This window comes from Gymnodraco acuticeps, unplaced genomic scaffold (assembly GCF_902827175.1).
Source record: "Gymnodraco acuticeps unplaced genomic scaffold, fGymAcu1.1, whole genome shotgun sequence".
Lineage (NCBI taxonomy): Eukaryota > Metazoa > Chordata > Actinopteri > Perciformes > Bathydraconidae > Gymnodraco > Gymnodraco acuticeps.
Genome location: NW_022990685.1, coordinates 476,723 through 495,925, shown reverse-complemented (window position 1 = coordinate 495,925; position 19,203 = coordinate 476,723). Strand labels below are relative to the sequence as shown.

The following is a 19,203-nucleotide window of genomic DNA, read 5'->3' as shown; positions in this document are numbered from 1 at the left end:
AAACTAATATTTTATCAAATGGTGAATTAATATAACATTTAGAATAATTGAGAAGGGGTTATATCCACAGGGACTAGCTCACCTTTAAATTACAATAACATTTATCTGCTTTGGACTGATGAGTAAATGATTCTTGCATGTTAAATGACTAACACAAACCTTACATGTATGCATGTGCATGTGTCAGGAAGGCTCCCAAATAATTCTGAGGGGCCTATCCTATTTTTGTATTTAAATGATAATGTGCTAATCCATTACTTTGAGTTGTCTGCACTCAGGAAAACATCCCTATCAGGTGTTAACCCAATAACTAGGACAGCTCTGAAAGCCAAGGGTCAGAGAGAGAGGGTCACACTCTCCGGCTGCAGAGGGCACCCCCATCCACGGGCAAGGAGGCACGAGGTCGTTCGAGATGAGAGGATTCTAATCTTCAACTTTCTGAGGAGATGGGATGCTTCTTCACCATTCTGCTCGGTGGGCTCAAGCAGACAACCCTGCGGGACGAGCGAGGGCTTCAGAGGCTTCATACAAGGTTCCTTGTTTCTTGGAGGAGCAGATGTCCTCCTAACCTCTCCCATCACGGGGGGAGACCTGGATGCGCCACTTGGAATACGCAGTTGCACTGCTCTCAAGCAGATAGCAGAAGGAATGCAGGCAGATGAGCCTCCGTTTCACTGGGGGGATCAGAGCAATTGGGGGGTTGAAATATGGTGCTCTGATGAACAAGAGTTTGAGCCAATCAGCACCTCAGTGCTAATTTACAGTATCAGGATGCCTTTACACACACCAGACACTCGTTGTCATAAAGAGAGGAGGAGAACGAGTCAGAAAGACTGAAGGACACGTTCTTCCAGCTCTCGTACAAAGATGAACTTTGAATTGATTTTATATCTTGGATGTTTACAGATGTACAATTAATGACTGTTTTTATATTTCCAATGACCAGACATGTGTTGAATAGTGGTGATTAATATATTTTTGCCGGATCAGATTACACTTTCGCACTAAACAAAATTAATTAATTAATATTTTCAGATTATAAAGTATTGAATCATAAGATATTTCTACTATTACCACAGATAATGTTAATATCCTTAATCGTCCAGCAATCAGGCTTAACAACACTACTCTTTAATGTATTATCCATGCACAGAAAGACCTACAATGATGTTTCAAGTACTCGATTAATTTCAGTTTTGGCCCAAAACAAATATTTTTGCTATTGTGCACCTGTGTTTTATGTATGTTCATTATTATGCTTTGGACAAAAGATGATCCAAACACTGATGAGAGATGATTTTTCTATTATGATTGGCTGTATCAATCATTGTGATTGAATGTTTCAATCTTAATGTGATTGTTATTGATGTAATTGATGTTGTGTAAATCCACACTCAAATCTGAAGATTCCCATTGATTTAAGTATTGAACAAAATATTATTAGACTAAGGTTTTTAGATTATCAAAATTGATAAAAAGAGAAAACTGTTGTGGAATATTTTCCAAGGCCCATAACTTTGACCCAGTTTATCAGTTCAAACTGTCCTGACTGAGCACACGTACCTCGTAACCTTGGCTGCTGTGCTCTCAGTGTTCTGTCTCCCTGTTCCTGCCTGTTGGCGTCAGCTGATAGAGGTGTTATGATTCTATGTTCCTGCCTGGGGACGTCAGCTGATAGAGGTGTTATGATTTTATCTTGTTATGCAGCATGTTGATGATGCTCTCAGAACTAAATACATGGGTCTGAGGTAGAGTTCTTTAGAATTGACGTGGCAACCCACCCGTGCAGTCAGACCGTGACTGCTGTGACTTGTGATGTGAATCTCTCCGGCCGAAACTCCGAATAAACCATCAGTGTTTGACATCGAAGCTCCTGCTCTACCGTGTCTCCTTCCTGAGTCGGTGACTCCCACTGCATTGCTACACAGAAGTTTCCCTTACACTTCTGATATTTTTTCAGATCTGCTGTAAGCTAACTAGCTAATAGTTAACCTACTGTAGTCATTTCTAAACATACTGACAAAACACTAACAATCATGAAGCAGACTAACTCTGCCTACAGTGACAGTTGGTCAACTTAATCCCCGAACGTCAACAAGCGCTCTGGTCCCAGCTGTGTGCATCATTTTTGTTGTGTTCCTGTTTCCGTTGTGTTCAAGCTTCTTGCAGCGCTTTTTTATTTGCAGTGTTTTGTATTTGCAGTGTTTCTGAAAGTGCAGCTTGTTCTCCAAATCTAAGTGTTTTGCCAACGTGATGATTATACCCCACACTTCCATACCTCACTGAGCTACACTTTGTGAAAATTATGTGTGAATCAACAGTTGGTGGTTTTGATGGTGATTTTTCTTCTGGAATCATTGTTTGAGCACCTAATGTGTGGAGCTTTCAGAAGTATTTTCGTCTCAATTCGGTTTTTAGAGCTTTGGTACTTTCAAACTGAGACAATTGGTGGGTAAGGTACTGAAATAATAATAATAATAAACTTACACAGAAATAAAATGGTTTAATCTTATAAGTCCTGCATTCAAAATCGAACTTATGCAGTTAAGTATCAGCATTAAAGTATACCCAAAATACCAAAAGTAAAATCATGGGGAATGGTGTTTGGATTATTAATAATAATACATGTTATTTATATAGCGCTTTTCCTGGTGCTTAAAATTGATGCATTAACGTGTTCATCATCGTGTCGTGGCTGGCAGAGGAGGAACTCTTTAAACTACTTTACGTACCGTGCTGCTTGTGATCTTCCCCCCACGAGACAATAAAGACTTATCTTATCTTTCCCTATAATAATATTACATCATCATTATGCTTAGGCTCTGCTGCTGACCCAGTGTCTCAGCGCTCTCTATTTGTTGATTATTTTTTGCATTAATAATCTGAATCTGAAGGGTAACTGACATTATCACATAAATACAATGAAAAACAAATGATATTTTGCATCTGGTGCAGGAGTTTAAGGTATAGCAGAACATGTGATTACTCTAGAACATTAAAGGGGCCCTATTTTGCTCATTTTCAGGTTTCATATTGTTGTACCTCTACTGTGACATGTTGACATGCTTTAATGTTCAAAAAGGTCTTTATTTAAAAAAACGTTATTTACCCTACACATAATTCCAACTTTCACCTTTAGACTAAGCTGAGCATACAGACCTTTGAAACTCAAACACAAGCTGTACCAACTGCAGCTCAGGGCTTGCTGACAAAAACATGGACATGTTTGTCCAACAGGATATTTACTGACACTGCTATTTTAGCGTTTCTTTCAAATTCTTTCTCGCTGATGCTGTAAACGGAAATGCTTTATTTTAGACAATATTGCAGCGTAGACAAAAACAACATTTGTTTAGCTAGAACAAAAGAGATCTCCACTGATTTCCCCTATCACAGTCAGTGTTTACTAGCGTTAAAGAGTAACTGCATGTGTGAAATATTATAAAGTGATCTTTGTGATGTTTAATAATATATAATTGAATGTCCTCAAGTAATTTCCCTTGAGAAATGTCGGTCTAAAGGAAGACATTTGAAAATGCAACAAAACTGGAGGTATGTTTTTTTTTTAAAGAAATCGAGACTCAGCTGGCCATTAATTTCTACTGCATACTAGAGGCTCGAAGCTACATTAGCCCCTGCTAGCATTACACACCTAAATGGGCTGTTGATGTTCAAGTAAGGTGGACGCCAGGTTAAGGCAAGAAGAAGGTTTTCAAGAATTTAAGGTTAAAAAAGAACACGTAATTCAACACTCATTAAAAAAAACGTCTGCTGTAAGAAATACAATGTCCAGTCCTTCATTGTGAGACCAATTCAAATGTAACTTGCTGTTTGAAGTAACTGGTATGGATGAAAAGGAAACAGATCCACCTACAGGTATTATAACTTGGGAAAATATTTCTGAAAAGTCTTGTTGTTTTAGGGAAAATTGAAAATAAATATTGCTCTTTTTTCACACTAAAAATGAATGTTATCTTACCGAGGATGCCCAGTGGATTTGGATGAAGAGTGGGAAGATTTGGGCATTGTGCTCTTCCTTTTAAATCAGAAAGAATCGTACACTGCAGTTCTCCATTGCAGAATCACCATCTGAAACGTTATGTTTTTTTGATACATTTTCTGTCAGTGCTCGGCTTTTTCCTTCAAATATATATGTTGTTGTTCCCAAATGACACGCCTCCTGGAACATGCGTCTGACTGTGCCTATCTGTACAGTACGTTGGCCCTGTTTGGTTTGACAACAGTGATACAATGTGGACATTTCGTGGAACCCCCTTCCTCTTACTGTCCAAAATCTCTTATCAGTGATTCGGCTCAATGATAAGCTGACTGGATTTTGTGCTCTCACTGCAAAACATTTCTTTACATGTTTAAAGAGCCCTCCAAAAGCTACTTTGTACTACTTTACATGAGTACAATTTTGACATGCCAAGAGTATTGCAATTCTCTGCCACTTTATGCTTCTGCATCTCAGTAGTAAACACTGTACATTTCTATTATAAAGTACACTATGTATCGTATATATATATACAATATACTAATTTATGATGCAATATCAATCTTACCAGTAGTCAAACACCTTTAGAAAACGCTCCTACCTAGTGATGGTGAAAAAAAACTGATTAAAATGTTTTTTAAATGATCACAACTTTTAAAGGAGCCATTCTGCAAAATGAGAAATGTTTATTTAAAATGCTTTTGGGACATTTTGCTCCTCCCATCACGGTCTATTTTAGAGAAAGCTGCAAGACGTGTGTTGTTGTTTTGTTAAATTATGGTTGAAGGTTCGCTCATGTTAAGGAGGCCGTAATTACGTTGCTGGTACAACCAATATTTCTTCACTGATACACACCTAAATCGTTTGCTTATGGAAAACCAAATGTGGCTCAAAATACAGTGCTCTTGGGAGTATTAAGCATGAGAGCAGAAGGGAAAGTTAGTTGTCCTTATGGAGAAGAAAATGAATGAGGTCCAAGCTAAAGGAGTTTGAATTCGGGCCAGATAAAATGCAGTCTCAGAGACTGAAAGCATTGTTAAATGGATTCCAGCTTCAAAAACTCACATTTCCTCCTCAAAAATCAACTGTCAAGAGCTTCTCACAAAACAAGGATTTCCTGACATCTTACTATCTATTTCATTCATGATTAATTTATCTCGCCTTAGAACTGCAAAGACATTTCTCAGAGCAGCATACAGATTAATACGTACTCAGTTTATTCAGAAGTACAAAGTTTTATACACTCAAAAAATGTAAACGTTGACTTTAATTAATTGTATTATGACAACCGATTACACATATATTATATTAGGTTCGATGTCATATTAATGCTTTCAACCAACTAATACAATTGTGTAATCTGTTGACATTGTACATTTAATTAAAGTCAACCGTTACATTTGTTCACTGTATATTGTTATCAAGAACCCTGGGCTCCTGGTGTATTTATATAGCAACATCTTTTAAGTGTCCCTTTAAGTGACTCTGAAAACTGTTTAGCAAAACATTCATGTCCAACTACTTTCTCACGTATATATGTAAATATATTAATTATATTTTTGATTGAAAATGTCCTCGGAAAACGTATTTGGGGTCAGTATCAGAAATTAAAGCACAATTGAAACATCTAATCTCAGAATGCCCCTTAGAAATGTGATTAAGATTTCTTTTTTATATACTTACCAGTTAGTATTAAGCACAACTTAAAATATTTAACTAAGAAATATATACTAAAGAGACTGCTATTTAATTTAAAATTATATCAAATTGTTATTGATTTTCCGATTTTTAAATGGCTTTTAGATAAGCTGCCCTACACAATGTGTTCCATACATTGTTTGGGGGCATTGACCGCACACTTTAATAATATATATTCAATTAACTTTATACCAAAAATCATTAGGCTCCTGGCTATGGAAGCAAACAAGAGACAGAAGTATTTGAATTTGATCAGACACCGAATTTATAGCATTGAAAATAATTACTTTGAAAATCATGTATCTGAATTTTTTTGCTCCGAATTTACATATGTGAAATAAAAATGTAACAATTCAAGTTAAAACAATTCAAAGTCAAATTCAGATCCCAAAAATTCAAGTAAAAAAAAAACAGTTGCACTAAGTTTTGATAACAGTTAAATATTATTTTAATAATACATTTATTTCAATGTTGATGAATTTAGAACGGTTTATTCATAATCTGATTATCTTTGTAGTACACTGTTGGATTTAAAAAACACATTCAAATAAAAAAAATCATTATATTTATAGCCCCTGAACAAACAAACACACCTCTTTCTTAAATAACACACTTGCTCTACAATAATATGTTTTTTGATATTTCTGTTAGGAAAGGACATGCCTGAGAGACAGGACTGCTTCACCATGTTCTCTTTCTCTGAGGGTCCAGAAGAACATCCAAGAGGGAAAGGAAAAGCTGATGTTATGAGATTTAAGAGCAGTACAGGACATTCACTAAGAGACACTTGTATTGTAACACAAAGACCTGCACACTGAATAGTTTTGTAGTCTAACAGGAACTTCATTTGTGTTGTTTTGTGTTTTACGTTGCACCTCAGAGACAGTGTGATTATTGTCAGGCCTATAAAGTTTGGCAAGAAAAAAGAGTCAGCTGATCAAATGCATTTGCCTCACTTTATGAGCTTCATATCGCTTGTGCCTTGTACCGCAGAGTTTGCAACGTCACAAATAAATGGGGCCAATCTTCAGTCAGATGTGAATGTGTAATCTAACATTTTCAGTAAGAATAATGGACAAAAGGAGTGCAAATACAATTTATTGAAATGTGAACTAAAAGTTATCAAGCATGAACCATCACCATTTATTTTTTTTAAATAAAAACGAAATAATATACATAAGTTACACTAAATGTTAATCTGTTAATTGACAGGCTAGGCCTGTGCAGGTGGTAACAGCTATGCCCAGCATGGGCTAAGTTCTGTAGGTGCAGGTCCTCCTCCCTCAGGCCTGGTCCTCCTCCATCAGGTCTGCAGGGTCTTTCCCTGCGAGGAGGACTCCTCGCAGGGAAAGACCCTCAGTCCTCTCTGGCCAAACCAACAGACAGGACGTTCATAAAGCTGAGGTCTCCCCCAAAGTCTCTAATCATCCATCCTGTGAATATGAGGGGAACAAATAGTGTAATAGATGCTTTGGACAATAAGAAATATAAAGTTAACTGTTTTTTTTTTTTTTTAGATTGACAGGGTTTAATAATACAAACAAAAGGAGAGGCACCGTAAAATAAAGATTGGTCTTTCAATACATTGTGTTGATTTTGTCTTTTGAATTGTTTGTCTAAAGTCAAGTAGCTAGAACTGTTACTTATAGTTTCAATGATACAGTCTGGTTATAATGTTTGGAGGAGGCATCACAGGTAAGAGCACCATTTGTTGTGTTCCATCCACAACAAATGCACACAGATTGATGTGTGTGTATTTATTTATCAACTATTTCTTGAATCATTACTGTCAGTCCAAAACAAGAGATTTTGTTTTAGTAAAACAAAAATGAGTTTTTAAAACATTATCTCTTTTCCACTACACTATCTTGAATATTTTAGTTTTTACATCACTACATTTATCTAACAGCTGTAACATTGTAAAGGTGTCACTTCGGACTCTGGGTAATTATGACAGCATGTCCTACTATTTTGAGAGTTTGAACAAACCAGACCTGCATCTATTAATGTAGAAAATAGCCAGCACATTAAACCATTATAGCTCATTGTTCAAAATTAGCTCCAACTACAACAGTTAAGTCAACTCTCGCATCGGTAATAATAAAACAAATGATATAATATTATAGTATAACTTGTGTCTACTTGCCCCCCCCCCCACACACGCACACAAAAGGACACGGTACCGTTGTGATTCACTTCAATTAATGATAACTACGGAGCTTGCTAACAGCAACGCACAAGGCTACTTCACTCATTTAGCTAATGTAACATACAAATGCTGTCGAGCCCTCACTGCTTGTAAAATAAAGAGCACAAACTGACTACTTACCCGAGCGGCGAGCCCCGCTGTCTCCGTCATTTTTCTCCCGGGTTGTTGTGATCACATGACTGACAAAGCCGTGCTCTGATAGGCCAGAAGTCGGTTTGATTGCATTCGGGCTCGATTGCTTATCCTGTCTGAGTAGCCCGGATGATGCTGCATCGCAATTTTGGATGTCGAATTTTATACACCGAAAATGTTGACGTCGAATTTTTTTAACTTGAATTTTTGGGATCTGAATTTGAACATTCACATTTTTTTAACTTTAATTTTTACATTTTTATTTCACATAGGTAAATTCGGAGCAAAAACATTCAGATACATGATTTTCAAAGTAATTATTTTCAATGCTATAAATTCGGTGTCTAATAAAGTTCAAATACTTCTGTCTCTTGTTTGCTTCCATACCTGGCAGCATAATGATCAACCCAGTCTCACGACATTTCGTGTTCACCAACACGATTTTTAATCTATTGATTCGTGTTCACCAACACGATTTGCCCCTTTTTTTCGTGTTGCACAGCACGATTTTAAAAGCAATGTATTTCTACGGCCTGCAGCACGTATTTTTCTCCGGTCGGGTCGAGGAAGACCGGAAGCTGTGTGGTTCATAAAAACATGTTCTTACTCAATATCAAGCCACAGTTATTGCTTTTATTTGAAATCGTATAATTTCGGACTTTTGTTGCCGTCTGTGAGGAAAATAAATGGGGCTCAGAGCCTACTGAATACTGAAATCTGTATTTTTTAAATCTTTTTTTCCTTCTAATTTGTTATTCTTTTCAAAATAACACACTGTTATTTACTCACCAATAACACACAATTATCCTTGCTTTTATTTATTGGTTTAATTCCATAATCTCGGGCTTTTTTGGCGTCCGTCAGGAACTGAATTTCAAAAATAAAAATAACCGGAAACAGACGTAGGCATTTCGAGCGATTACTCAAGATCCTCAGCTATGGTTTTAAGCTGGCGTATTGGATGTTTTAGCCGCAATGCATGCTGGGATTTGTTGTTTATATGATATGAAATCCGGAAAACATTTTAAAAGAATAAAATATTACTTAATTCCGAGCGCTCTTGCTTTTCTCTTTGAAAGTCATCACATAACGGCATTGTAATACACGGTTCGGCTGTATTGTATATTACAGATCTGCCGTAGTTCTTTATTTATAGAGCCCTGATGAGAAGACCTTTGGAAAAACTGAGAAAATGCCGCCGAAACTGAATACTTGACGTGGATCATAAATATATACAACAATTAAACAACATCTTCAATTTCTCTTCACACAATACGTCTCCTTGCAGTATCAACACTAATTCGGCTGACTTTTACATTTGATCTAATTCACAGATAGGTTTTATTTACACCATAACGGTGCACAGCTGATATAAAAGGACTGTAGTTTTTAAAGATATTACTGATTTTCTTTGAATGTAAGAATGTAAATACTGAGTCTGAAATAGTATAGCAATATGCTGTAAAATTATGTGAACGCATGCATAAAACTACACATTTTCAGAAAACAAAAGTGTCCTAAACTAATAATACAAAGTTATTATGGCTGTGTGTACCTTGTGTGCACCGCCTAGTGGTTAAAGCACGTTATTGAATTATTGTGTTTTATTTGTTAAAAATATTAAGAGTACATACTTTCATAGGGGGAAAGTATAAATATAGAATATAAAAAATCAAGAAGATACTATAAGTGATCTCTACAATAAAACAGTTTAGTGCAGAATGTACAAAGATATTAATAGGAGGAGGTGCAAAACAGAAAAACGAATTAACCTTTATTTAAACATTAAATAACAGATTAAGGTCTTCTTTTAAATAAGAAAAAAACTTTGGGGGTATCTATCTACAGATACATATTAAGCCTGACAAAGTACTTAACGTCTAATATATTGCTTTCCTGCAATGTTAACTATGTTGAAGCACTTATTTTAACTGATATTATACATATGAATTATACTCTTATGTATGTAGATAGAATAAGAAATGTGCAGAATATGACAGTTTAATGGTGGAGGTTCACACATATTGATAGATGTCTTGTAATGCACTGTTGAGGAACCTGTGACCCAAGTGTTTCATTCATTGCATAACTACACCGTAGTTGTGTATATGATATGTCAATACACCTTTGAAAATCTTTAAAGGGATGTGCAAAATAGCCATAATATACAGTCTTTAATGAACTATTAGTAGAGAATAACGAGTAATGAATATACTTTATTACTCGTTTCCATTCATGTCAATTGCAGATACATGTTTAGTCTTCTCAAGCACCAACTATCAAATATCTCTCCTGATTGTTGGCACTTGACAATCACCTTACCTGAATTTTACTCAGGTGTAACTAAAGTCTGATTTAAGGGTTGTTTATATTTCACATAATTAATCAGAATCTGCAAAGTAACTCAAATAAATGCAGTGGAGTAAAAATACCAGGTTAACCTCTGAATTGTAGTGGAGTAGAATTACAAAGTAACAATGAGCTGTCATGTGGGTATTAATGCTGCGCATTATGGACACAAGCGATTTTCACCCATTTATTAATTATATGTTTTACATTTGATAACACCAATGTGTTTAATACTGGCAACTTCTAATTGTGGGAAAAACGAAAACGTTCAGTAGAGACGTCCCATAGAACATTTTGCGAAACACAATAGCCAGCATGTGTAGTTCTGGGGGGGGCGTTCGATTCCAGTTTTGGATAGTCTGGCGTGGTTTCGTTCCATTTCACACAGCTGTTTGACGCTCTGCGTAACTTTACGGGGACTGTAGTCCTAAACGATAGCTGGGGATTATGGGTAGTGTAGTGTCTTCGGCCATCCTAAACTCAGAAATGTTGACAATCGCAATGATGCTCGAAATGTCCCTTATAGGCCTACGTCTGTTTCCGGTTATTTTTATTTTGAAATTCAGTTCCTGACGGATGCCAAAAAAGCCCGAGATTATGGAATTAAACCAATAAATAAAAGCAAGGATAATTGTGTGTTATTGGTGAGTAAATAACAGTGTGTTATTTTGAAAAGAATATCGAATTAGAAGGAAACAAATATTTTAAAAATACAGATTTCCGTATTCTGAGGCTCTGAGCCCCATTTATTTTCCTCACAGACGGCAACAAAAGTCCGAAATTATACGATTTCAAATAAAAGTAATAACTGTGGCTTGATATTGAGTAAGAACATGTTTTTATGAACCACACAGCTTCCGGTCTTCCTCGACCCGACCGGAGAAAAAGACGTGCTGCAGGCAGTAGAAATACATTGCTTTTAAAATCGTGCTGTGCAACACGAAAAAAGGGGCAAATCGTGTTGGTGAACACGAATCAATAGATTAAAAATCGTGTTGGTGAACACGAAATGCCGTGAGACTGGGTTGTAATGATCCATGTACATTTATGAAGTATGAGAACAAATGTGGAGATAATTAATCAAATATTATTGTCTAGTTTCAAGTTGCCAAAATACCAGAATAAGAACAATGTGAACACAGTAGGTTGTGAATGTATTTCCAGAGAAACTAAGTCCTATTGACTAAGACTATTGTATGATGTTTCAAACATATCAAGTAGACAGCGTCCCTTGTGACCAATCAGTGCAACTGTAATGCTCCAGAAAACAGCAGCTGATTGGAAGCATCAGTCCATTAGATTTGGTGGACATCCAATCAGTTACACCTGAGTTTGAAGACTAAAGCAAACACTGCATCGCCCCCCTATGGCCAACCACTGTCATGTTCTGACAGGAATCGACATATATTTTCTTCTTAAATCAATGTGTCGCTTGTGACACTTTCGCCAAGCTATTACTCAGGGTGGGAGAGAAATTAACACTTCCAGAATATTAGCTTAGGCTATATTTTTTTTATTTGTCAACTAAAAGGACAAGTGTCAATTATTTCTGGGACGTGATTGTACTTTCTTTGAGTGTTTTATTATAATGTAGCCATTAGCCCATGTGTGTAAAAACGTTTTTTATGTAGGCTATTATAAGTGGACTAAAACACCCAGCCAGAGCTGTCATTCAGTAGGTGTTAGTGGTGGAGCAGGCCGGATCCAGCAGCCTATAACAGGGCTGTGCTCACCTACAGCTCGGTGCTCTGCAACACTGCGGCGGGCTGACAATGACTTGAATGCTGATTATTGTGAAGATCGACAAAGGACACGAGGAGAGGAGGATATGAACCGTTTCCTGAGAGCTGGGGAGAATGGAGGGTTGCTGATGGACTGCAGGGAGCTGTCACCCAACCACACCGCCTCCTCCTCCACCTCCTCCTCCATCTCCATCACCTCCGCCTCCTCCAGCGCTCCTGGCTCAGCCGACAGACACGCGGCCTTGCCCTCGCTCCAGACCCGGGGACCTGTCGGCGGAGGCGGCAGCGGCGGGTCGGAGCCGAGGAGATCCGCGCTTAGACGCAGCCGAGCCGGTCGGGAGGTACGAGAGGAACCGGAGGCGGCAGATCACTCAGCGGCTGCCGTGGGGGTGTGCGGCGGCGGCGAGCAGCAGCAGCAGCAGCAGCAGCAGCGTAGGGAGGCTCAAGGACGGAGCGGCGGTGGAGAAGGTGTGGAGATGATTTCAGCGGTCAGCAGAGACACTGACGGCAGTGGCGGGAGCGGCATCATCAACAACAACAACGGCGTCTCCGAAGTGACCACGGCCTCCTCTGCGACATGCGCCAAAGGCAAGGAGGAGAGAAAGGGGAAAAACGTGATCCGGGGCTGGAAGAGGGAGAGAGACAGGGAGAGGGACACTGCCGCTCCTCCAGCCCGGGCGAGGAAGGAGAAGCCCGGCGATGGCTCGTCTCCTCCTCCCTCCCTCTTCCTCCCGTCGTCCGCCCTGCCCGATCATCATCTGTGCCGCGACGGCCCCGGACACTGCCACTGCGCCGCGCCGGACTCCAGGTCCATGGGAGATAATAGCAACATTAGCAACGTAAACAATAACAATATTAGCGGGATTAACGGCGGAGGTGTTGCCAATAAAACAGCGCTGGAGTGTGTTAAAAGCGGCGGAGGCGCTATTGTCGTCAGGCGGCAGCATGACGACACGCCGGCGGCCAAGAAACACAGAGGAGCCGAGAAGGTAAGCATCTCTTATTGTCTAGAGGCCAATAATAACACCAACACAAACACATCAGATGTCACCTCACACCTGCAGCTTCTTTACATGCAACACACACAGGGGCAGATTAGAAGATGGGAAACATTAAGATAAAAGGAGAGAAATTAAGTATTTTGGACATTCAGAGCACACAGTGAGATGCAGAGGAGGCCACAAAGAAGCCTGTACAGCAGCATGACACCCAGCAGGAATGTTTAAAGGGATGGAGTTTATGGAGGGATGGCTGCCTGCCTGCCTGCCTGCCTGCCATATTATATGTATTTCCTTTTGTCGTTGCCCAGCTAGTGTCATTGTCTCCCTGGCTGTCTGCTGATATTTAACATACTGATGTAAAGAGATGAGATTTTTTGTTTCTTCTTTTTTTGGAGGGGAGATGAAGAGAGAAGGAGGAGGGAAGCAGCAGCAGTTTGTCCTCCATCCCTCTCCCCCCTCCTCCTTTCAGTACCATTACATCCAGTCCTCCTTGTGTTTGCTGGATATTAAAGGAGAGAGCAACTATTTTACATGTGCAGCAGCAACTAAGCAAATGTACGAAGGAACACAAATGAGCCTCTTCCGCAAATCCTCCTTTTTGTTGAGTCTGCAGAGGCTAAATTAATTTGGGAAATTACGCGGGATGTCAAAAATAAATCAGGTGTAAGAGCGTGGATCAAAATGTTTTAAAATAAGACACAAAAACTGCAGCTTGACAGGTAGGACTGGAGAGGCTTAAGCCCTTCAGAGCTCTTTTTTCCAGTGAGTCTAACAGGGATGTCACAACTTGTGAAATTATTTTCGGGTTTAAATAAGTAATCCGCAGGAGAGACAAAGATGGAGGAAGATGGGTGGAGAGAGGTGAAGTGGGGAAAGAGATGTTTGATCGAGAGGGAGGAATCGGACGTGACAGCAGAGGACACAGGCTGAAAGAGTCTGAAAGGGAGGGAAAAAAAGAAACAGATGGAGGATGTCCAGAAGGAGGTTTTTTGTTCTTTTTTTGTAGATGCAAGATTAGACGAGGCAGGAAAAACCCAAAGCTTCCTCCCTGCTGCTGGCAGATGCCGCTGACAGGAGGAACGCTGGCCTGCCCTGGCTGCTTTGTTTATTTGTTGATCTGAAGGATTCCCATTCGGCTGTGAAACACACACACACACACACACACACACACCACACACACACACACACACACACACACACACACACACACACACGCTCACACACTTATGAGCTGCGTAGTGACTCTTATGAATTCCCTGTCAACAGAAATCTGGGATGCACTGAAGAGTCTTAGTGTCCGTGACAGTTATAGTGGCGCTCCAGAAGCAATTAACACCTATACATGATAAACACAGAGAATAATCTTGAGTTTAAAATGTAAAGATTTGAATACTGAATGTTGGCTAAAACAACGGCTGGCTGAAAACATAAATAATAGACAAACAGACGCTTTTTCCTGTGTCAATAGAAATGCTTTTCAGACATTGTTGGATGATGTTCAAACACCATCACATCCAGAAACGTTTAATTGAATACCATGGTCAGATTATTTTCCCTATATTTGATCAGATACTTATTTTTTTAAATGATATTGTTTGGCTAAAATAGAACTCAGATACAGGTGAGTTGGGCAACAACAACAACAACACGTTTATAGCTCAAAGGAAGATTTCTAAAAAAAGAGATAAAGATGTTTCTGTACCTCTACCAAAAGTCTGGTTGTGCCCACAGCAGTATGAAAACTGAGAAATGGTACTCAAGAGGCCTGTACTACGAAGCTGGTTCAACCTAACCTGGATATGTTTGAGTTAGCCGGTTGGCCTAATCCAAAACATACGCGCTCTCGCTAAACGGTCCTACGACGCGGGTTATCAAGTGGATCGCTCAAGCCAGCCGTGTCCTATGTAGTTAGGTGTTCACATGAAAGAGGTGGTATTTGGAGCATTCGACCAATCACAAACATGGAGAAGCGTACTGACAGCGCAGCGTCACACTTCCTGAATGAAAAGTGAACTTTAATATTAGTCAAATATGAAGAAGTTAAACTTTAAACATCCATGACTTAAACACTTTATCCAGGATAAAAGCCACATAGCTGCACCTGCAAGGTGAATACAGCTGGTAAAAGAAAAAGTGTTTGAATGCGTACATTAACAGGTTTATGATATCACTGCCCCGTCTAAGACACAATTTGACTTTAATTACATTTGACTCGAGTGTTTCGTCAACTTAATGTGTTGCTTAAAATAATACTTCTGCATACAGTATGTGACACTGTGAGTGTTGCACGGCCAGATACGGCTCAGCTGACTCAGATAAGGAGATATATGATACATTATGAAGTGATATGCCGCGGACTGTACTTAATGTTACTCTGATCCGGTTACTTATGTTGTGGCAGATATTTAAGTAAGCTTTCTTAACGCTAATGTTATAATAGTCAGATTGCTCTGAAGATGGGAGGTGATATTCTATTAATGTTCACGATCACACAGTCTGTGATTTTTGCCGGCCGTCTTTCCTGCAACGGCAGTTTTTCTGTATTTCCTTTCTCCTGTAATATGACTTGATCGCTTTAAACTCCGCACACTGAGCTCTGATTGGTCAGCAGGCAGTGCTTTCACTGAGTTGAGCTCTTAGCCTGCAACCTAACCTGGTCCTGACCATAACTTACCATGGCCTGCTAAAAAGAGAACCAGCTTCGTAGGACCGGAAACCCCGAGTTGTCCCTGAAGTTAGCCGGCTAAGCGAAAATCCTGCTTCGTAGTATACCCCCCAGATGAAACTGCATTTATAAAATCTGACATGGAAAATGGATAAACCTTAAAAATGCTTTTTGATCAAAACATTGTGTTGATGTTTGAAAGACTTTCCAAAGTTTCTACCGTTTTAACTTTCGTGGCGGTAAAATCCCAGGGTATTAAGATCAACAGACATCATATCACATCAAATGTATAACATCTTGTATAGAACAGACTGTAGTTACCAGAGAAGTATGATCTCAATCATTTGTTTGAACCTTTTAATAACATTACTAGCAACAACCTGTGTGGTCATGTTGCTCAAATCTCATATCTGTCAGAGAAGCCAAATAGGAAGTAATAATAATTCATTGTATTTATTTTAGAGTTTTCCAAGTGCTCAAAGCCCTTTACATTACATATTAGACATGTAATCCATTGAATACTGTGGACAATACCCACAGGAGAAATTTAGGGACAAGTGTCTTGCCGGTATGTTGTGGGAAACATCACATCCTCCACCCTGATCCTCAACACCGGAGCCCCTCAAGGCTGCATGCTCAGCCCTCTCCTCTTCTCCCTGTTCACTCACGACTGCGTGGCCACACACCGCTCCAACACCATCGTGAAGTTTGCTGACGCCACGACCGTCATCAGTCTGATCACAGACGGCAACGAGACAGCGTACAGGGAGGAGGTCGGAAAACTGACATCTTGCTGCCAGGATAACAACCTCCATCTCAACGTCAGAAAAACAAAGGAGCTGATTGTTGATTACAGGAAGCAGCAGAGAGAGGGACACGCCCCCATCGCCATCAATGGGACTACGGTGGAGAGAGTCAGCAGCTTCAGGTTCCTCGCTGTCCACATCATTGAGGACCTGACATGGACTCATCACTGAGGACCTGACATGCTCGACAGCGGCTCTTCTTCCTCCGCAGGCTGAGGAGGTTCAACATGGACTCCAGGATACTCTGCAACTTCTACAGGTGCACCATAGAGAGGATCCTGACCTTCTACAGGTGCTCCATAGAGAGGATCCTGACCTTCTACAGGTGCACCATAGAGAGCATCCTGACCTTCTACAGGTGCACCATAGAGAGCATCCTGACCTTCTACAGGTGCACCATAGAGAGCATCCTGACCTTCTACAGGTGGACCATAGAGAGGATCCTGACCTTCTACAGGTGGACCATAGAGAGGATCCTGACCTTCTACAGGTGCACCATAGAGAGCATCCTGACCTTCTACAGGTGCACCATAGAGAGCATCCTGACCTTCTACAGGTGCCCCATAGAGAGCATCCTGACCTTCTACAGGTGCACCATAGAGAGCATCCTGACCTTCTACAGGTGCACCACAGAGAGCATCCTGACCTTCTACAGGTGCACCATAGAGAGAATCCTGACCTTCTACAGGTGCACCATAGAGAGCATCCTGACCTTCTACAGGTGCCCCATAGAGAGCATCCTGACCTTCTACAGGTGCACCATAGAGATGATCCTGACCTTCTACAGGTGCACCATAGAGAGAATCCTGACTGGCTGCATCACGGCCTGGTACGGCAGCTGCACCGCCCTCAACCGTAAGACTCTACAGAGGGTGGTGAAAACTGCACAGAACATCACCAGGACGGAGCTGCCATCCATGGAGGACCTTTACTCCCAGCGGCTCAGGAAGAAATCCCTCAGGATTATAAAAGACCCCCATCACCCCAGCCACAAACTGTTCTGTCTGCTGCCGTCTGGCATTCGGACTAAAACCACCAGACTCAGGGACAGTTTCATCCCACAGGCAATAAGACTGAACACCTGAACTGCTGAAACAACATCCACAATATTCATCTGGCTGCTACTTAGAAATTATTGATCTATTTACTTAATAAATGGTGGTTACCTTGGTTGGTGATTTGCTAATGACTACACAAAATCGTTATGACATCATAAAGTGGGCAAAACATCTGATCAGCTCATTTTCAGACAGGTTTTTATATAAATGGATCAGGACAAAAAAGTGAGTGAATCTTTGTTCCTGAAACGTTCAGAATCTCTTTACACAGAGGGGACACATGTTTATGTAGAAAATAAATGAAAAAGTGGATTTTGCATAATAGGTGACCTTTAACAATTACAAGTAAGGCACTGACAAACAACCGATGTCAAAACGGTCAGATAGGCTAAAGTTGCAATTGCATATACTTCAAGTCTTAGTTTACTGACTCTTTGTCCAGATATTTCTTGGTTTTATTCGTAACCTTACTCATTTTAGTATTAGTTTTATAATAGAAGTTATTGTACAGCTGCTTGTGATGAGATGATAAAGCACTGCTGTTTGTCCATTTAATCTTATTATTTTAAAGAGATGAGCATGTTATTCTATGAATTGGTATATACAACCTTGATAGAATATGTCAGAAATATGGCACATATATTTCTTCTAAAGAAAGACTTCAACTGCAGATGATTGTTGATGTGGAATTGTCTGTAGGATAAATATACCATCCAGTTGCAATATCAATACAATAATAGCTTCAACACAAAGTTCCACATTAGCTGACTTGTTCTGTTCCAAGGCAAATTCATGTTTATATCTCTAACACAATTGTAGGAAATAAAAAACAGATAAATACTACCTCAAGTTAAATTCCATCTTTAGATGGTTTTACAAATATTTCTGTTAAATCAAAAATCTAAATGTGTAATCTTATATACACCATTCTCATGGAAGACGTGGTCACTTGTCAGGGACATGTCTGCCAGAACAGCTAAAGTTTTAAACTGGACCTTAATGTAATGTAGATGGTGTTGGTATTAGTTGCACCCATGATTAACAAGTTAAATGTCTGCTTAAATGTATCAGGAGATATTTAAATAATTTCTTCTTGCATGGGAAAGGAGCCTTTTTAAGTAATTTGTCTGATCCACTGTTCTCTCCATCAGCCAGACATCAACATGACTCTTCCTACAGCTGAACACACTTCTACGCTGTCATCGTGGTCTTTGCTTCTGATTTTTAAAATCTAAGTGTATGACTGCTAAAACAGCACAGTTCTTTTCACTCTATCCTCCTTCTCTAACTCCTTATATCTGGACTCCTTTTTAACCCACATGCAAATTGAGTTGCTGTTGATTGAGGTTATAAAGTTCGGCATTCAAAATACCGTAAAAGTCAAATGCCGTAAAGGTCCAAATAAAATTAAAGAGACACCCATGCATCTTGAATCAAACACTGCAGTTTCCATGATACAGTTCTAGACCTTTTTGGACGAGTGAACTGAATCAACCCAAATCACATACAAGGGTATGGAGATTTAAAGATGCATTTAAATTGAACA

At 39.6% G+C, this 19,203-nt stretch overlaps 2 protein-coding genes across 3 annotated transcripts in view; one reads left to right on the top strand and one right to left on the bottom strand.

Annotated features, from left to right (window-relative positions):
- Positions 1-4,109, bottom strand: part of LOC117555391 (GRAM domain-containing protein 2B) — a 55,232-nt gene extending 51,123 nt beyond the window's left edge. The window contains exon 1 of the mRNA XM_034230293.1: positions 3,980-4,109. Coding sequence (XP_034086184.1) covers positions 3,980-4,026 — 47 coding nt within the window. The 5' untranslated portion in view covers positions 4,027-4,109. The remainder of the gene's footprint in view (positions 1-3,979) is intronic.
- Positions 4,110-12,076: 7,967 nt separating this feature from the next.
- Positions 12,077-19,203, top strand: part of znf608 (zinc finger protein 608) — a 118,483-nt gene continuing 111,356 nt past the window's right edge. For both annotated transcript variants that reach the window (XM_034230286.1, XM_034230285.1), the window contains exon 1: positions 12,077-13,116. In XM_034230286.1, the coding sequence (XP_034086177.1) occupies positions 12,214-13,116 (903 nt within the window). In that variant the 5' untranslated portion in view covers positions 12,077-12,213. The remainder of the gene's footprint in view (positions 13,117-19,203) is intronic.